This window comes from Perca fluviatilis, chromosome 23 (assembly GCF_010015445.1).
Source record: "Perca fluviatilis chromosome 23, GENO_Pfluv_1.0, whole genome shotgun sequence".
Lineage (NCBI taxonomy): Eukaryota > Metazoa > Chordata > Actinopteri > Perciformes > Percidae > Perca > Perca fluviatilis.
In genome coordinates, this window is record NC_053134.1 from 1,704,120 (window position 1) to 1,709,119 (window position 5,000).

The following is a 5,000-nucleotide window of genomic DNA, read 5'->3' on the forward strand; positions in this document are numbered from 1 at the left end:
AGGACTGCAATTCAATTAAACAATTTATAAAATAAACCAGGTGGTAGGCGACATGGGGGCCCCTCAGACATGTCTTGGTTTTGAAACAATATTTTTATTTAGTTTACGTGCAAAATATTAATGTAAGACAGTGTCACGTTTATGTTGTGTAAACCCCTACCGAAACTACTACGACACAGCAACAGTAACGGCTAGAGGCCTCAGTACTAAGGTAACGTGCAGCTAGAGGTACGTAAGGCGCAGGCCTAGTAGCCTAACAGTAACGCTAGCAGGCCTAGCAGTACTAACAGTGCCTAACAGTGCTAGCGGTGCCTAGCGACCAGCCAGTACCTAACGCTAGGACTGATAACACGGTGCGACGGACGGCGCGTCGGTGCGATAAGTACGGTGTCACATATACGTACTCCGGAGAGCGGTAGCGTACTAACCTAACGTGCGGTAGTTACGATTAACGTGGCTCGTGCAAGGGCAGGCTCAGCTAACCTACGGGTATCTTCTGCGGTACGGCAGGAAGTTAACAGGTAACGGGTAACGGTAGCGAGCGGAAGCGTTAACGGTAGCAGACAACAGGTACGTAGAGAAATACTAAGGTACGGAGCAGTTAACGTAACGTGCACGGTGACTGCGCGTGTACTATACACTAAGTAACGGCGCAGTACATTACCTACAGTTAACGTGTCAGGTCTCTAGTCGTGCCGCTGCGTAGCCACGGTACTGTGCTCCGTCGGCGGCTACAGCAGACAGTGCCCAGAGTCGATCGTCGCTAGGCTACGTGTCGGAGTGCGTTAGGGTAAAGTGTTAGTAGTGCTAACGCCTAACGTGCTACGTGTTACGGTAACTCTAACGTGCAGGTACGTGCAGCGTCTGCGGCCTACAGTCAGAGCTAACAGTGCTTGCGTGCCTGCAGGTAGCAGGCCTAAATCTAACGTGTACGTGCTAGTAGTGCCTACGTGTCTAGCAGTACCTAACGTGCCTAACAGTGTAACGTGCTAACAGGCTAGAGACCTGCAGTGCATAGCGGCCTAACGGCCTACGTTATGTTACAAAGTGAAAAAGCCAAGTCCCCCAAAGGGATTTACCATCTCCAACAGAAAACACTGTCACCAACTGCTCCAAACAGCTCTATTGTAGTCCAGCCTTTACTTCAGAGACACGTGTTCACTTTGTAACACACGTTATAATGCTCGCCTAGCTGCTGGCGTAGCACACCCTCATACTCTGCTTCTGACTGGCTAGTAGTCCCTACCTAGCTACTGTCAGGAGCGCCTCATACTCTGCTTCTGACTGGCTAGTAGTCCTTACCTAGGTACTGTCAGGGCACGCCCTCATACTCTGCTTCTGACTGGCTAGTAGTCCTTACCTAGGTACTGTCATGGCACACCCTCATACTCTGCTTCTGACTGGCTAGTAGTCCTTACCTAGCTACTGTCAGGACACACCCTCATACTCTGCTTCTGACTGGCTAGTAGTCCTTACCTAGCTACTGCACATGTGTGACCCAAAACAAAGATAGAACAGAAGCGCAATGCCTCACTCTGTAGCTAAAACAGAGAGCTCAACACACAGGGTGAAAAGAGGAGCTGCAGCAATGAGCAGTAGTAACTAAAATATGGTGTTTTCTGAAAAATATAACCTCTAAATACAATTATGCATAATCTGAGCACTTTAAGCATATTTGTAAAATAAAAATGGGCCCCAACTTGCACCCGGCGCTGCGTAGCGTGGTGGGACGCAAGTGGTTAGCTCAGTTGGTAGAGCAGGCGCCCATATGTAGAGGTTTATTCCTCAACGCAGCAGCTGCAGGTTCGACTCCGCCCTGTGGCCCTTTACTGCATGTCATTCCCCCCCTCTCTCTCTCTCTCTCTCTCTCTCTCTCTCTCCCTCTCCCCCCTTTCATGTCTTCAGCTGTCCTATATAAATAAAAGCTCTCGCTCGTCCCTTTTCTTTCTCTCTCCGGTGAAATTGAGCTGATTTCAAGTGCGCTCGGAAACGTTATCTCTAAACGATCTGAGGGAAAACAGAAACTCTGCAATATAAAGACTATTTGTGCTACGTTGAGGGGGGGTTTAAGAACACAACAGGACATCACACAAATGGGCTGTTTTCATTGGCATTCAGTCGCACCACCCATCTGCATATGACCAGATTGTATTTTTTGGTCTGAATTCCCCGTTAGGTAATCGGGATGACTGCTGATCCCCGATCAGTTTAAAAAATAAAAAAGCCCATATAAGATAAGATAAGCCTTTACTGTCTCCTGTAGGAGTGTCTCTGTGAACAGTGTTTTCTGTTGAAGATGGTAAGTCCCTTTGGGGGGGACTTTTGGGGCTTTTTCACTTTGTAAACCTATAACTGTTAGGCACTGTTAGACACAGATCGCGCATAAACACACAATAAACATACAGTTAACCTACATAAGCATACATTATCTCATCCAATGCTTCAATTAACATCTAATAACCCTCGCACAATACCCCCCCCCCCCACACACACACAAAACACACACACACACACACCTTTCCTCACAATCACAGAAGAACAGAAGAGAACCCACAACACATCTTATTGCACATCCCATTAACTCACACTGTGGTCTATAACTTCTGTATTGCACAATGCCCAATTGCATAATACCATATCAAATATAACATAGCATATATACAGTACAGGCCCAAAGTTTGGACACACCTTCTCATTCAATGCGTTTCCTTTTTATTTTCATGACTATTTACATTGTAGATTCTCACTGAAGGCATCAAAACTATGAATGAACACATATGGAATTATGTACTTAACAAAAAAGTGTGAAATAACTGAAAACATGTCTTATATTTTAGATTCTTCAAAGTAGCCACCCTTTGCTTTTTTTATTAATAAGGGAAATAATTCCACTAATTAACCCTGACAAAGCACACCTGTGAAGGTAAAACCATTTCAGGTGACTACCTCATGAAGCTCATTGTGAGAACACCAAGGGTTTGCAGAGTTACCAAAAAAAGCAAAGGGTGGCTACTTTGAAGAATCTAAAATATAAGACATGTTTTCAGTTATTTCACACTTTTTTGTTAAGTACATAATCCCATATGTGTTCATTCATAGTTTTGATGCCTTCAGTGAGAATCTACAATGTAAAAGTCATGAAAATAAAGAAACACATTGAATGAGAAGGTGTGTCCAAACTTTTGGCCTGTACTATATATATATATATATATATATAAAATCGATATATATCTAAATATCAGCTCTGATCCGATCGGGACGTCCCTACGTCGTACCTGTTCTTGGGTTAGGATGCTGTAGAGACGGTCCAGAAGAATCTTTAGCCGAACGGGAACAGCCTGAGCTCCGTAAAGGACCAGGGAGCTCAGGTCAAACACCAGCCCAGGAAGGGCCACCTCCACTGGGCTGCAGCGGGACGCCGGCTGGGTCTGGAACTGAGGCTTAGCCAAGGCTGGAGAGGAAGAGGACGACGACGAGGAGTTATTCTGTCAGCTTCTCGTTGACATTACCAAAAATATGGCACATTCACTACCTCGGTGAATACTTTGAAGAAGTAAGAGCACGTGTTTTTGTACATGAAAGGAAAGTTATATTTTATATGGTATACTATATTATAAAGCCACTTCAAACATAAGTCAAGAAAAGCATGAATACGAGATGTTTTTTTGCTTGTAATAACTAAAATAATATCGAGACTGACTCGATATTAGGCATTTTCCAAACTATTGGTATTGGCATTTATAATGGCTGATAAATCAATATTTTAAAAATAAAAATAAAAAAACGTATGAAACCCCCTTCAACCATGTTCTTAGTGTTGGCGTTGCATAGTTTGTCCACCAGAGGTTATTTTTGATTATTTTTTCATTGTTATTGTGTTTTTGTTCAAAGGATTTTAAATTTGATATCTTAAGTTTGTATTTTTATACATTTTATTCATCAGGACTTTGATATATTTTGATGTTCTGTTGTGACAACAAAACAAACAAGTTTATTTTTAAACTGCATTATCATATTATTTTAGTGAGGACTCATAAATAACTACAAATAACTGATGTTAGGGAAATCTGTTTACGTTTTGTTATGCGTTTCTGGATTTTTTTTTTTGTTAAAATACACAGTACAGGCCAAAAGTTTGGACACACCTTCTCATTCAATGTGTTTCTTTATTTTCATGACTATTTACATTGTAGATTCTCACTGAAGGCATCAAAACTATGAATGAACACATATGGAATTATGTACTTAACAAGAAAGTGTGAAATAACTGAAAACATGTCTTATATTTTAGATTCTTCAAAGTAGCCACCCTTTGCTTTTTTGATACAATGCAAACCCTTGGTGTTCTCTCAATGAGCTTCATGAGGTAGTCACCTGAAATGGTTTTACCTTCACAGGTGTGCTTTGTCAGGGTTAATTAAGTGGAAGTTTTTCCCCTTATTAATAAAAAAGCAAAGGGTGGCTACTTTGAAAATCTAAAATATAAGACATGTTTTCAAATTTTTCCCTGCCCTTTATGTACATAATTCCATATGTGATCATTCATAGTTTTGATGCTTCATATAATCTAAATGTAAATAGTCATGAAAAAAAAAAGAAACGCATTGAATGAAAAGGTGTGTCTGAACTTTTAGCCTTTACTGTATATCGACCGATATATATCTGAATATCGGATTTTAAAATCACCAAATATTTGTATTGATATGTCGGGCTCTAGTAAAAACTAAAACCCGAGACGCACCGAGCCGATAATGGCGAGGTCGGTGACTCGAGTCTGTTCGGTGTGTCCCGTGCGGTCGCCTGGCCTCCATCTTGGCTGATTTGACATGTCTAATCGGCGAGGAGGGCACTGCCGGCAGTCGGACTCGAATGATCTGATTGTTGGAGAGCTAACCAGGAAACGGGGAGCAAGTTGAGCGTGACTAGAGCCTCTCAAAATCGGACGAAAATCTTTTAAAGTGCTGTATTACGTCTCGTCTCTTCGGTGTGTTCTGAGGAAC

At 42.2% G+C, this 5,000-nt stretch overlaps 1 protein-coding gene across 1 annotated transcript in view; it reads right to left on the reverse strand.

Moving 5' to 3' along the window:
* Positions 1–5,000, reverse strand: part of LOC120553714 (zinc finger protein basonuclin-2-like) — an 11,192-nt gene that overhangs the window by 2,506 nt on the left and 3,686 nt on the right. Inside the window, exon 3 of the mRNA XM_039792406.1 lies at positions 3,276–3,451. Within this exon, the coding sequence (XP_039648340.1) occupies positions 3,276–3,451 (176 nt within the window). The remainder of the gene's footprint in view (positions 1–3,275; positions 3,452–5,000) is intronic.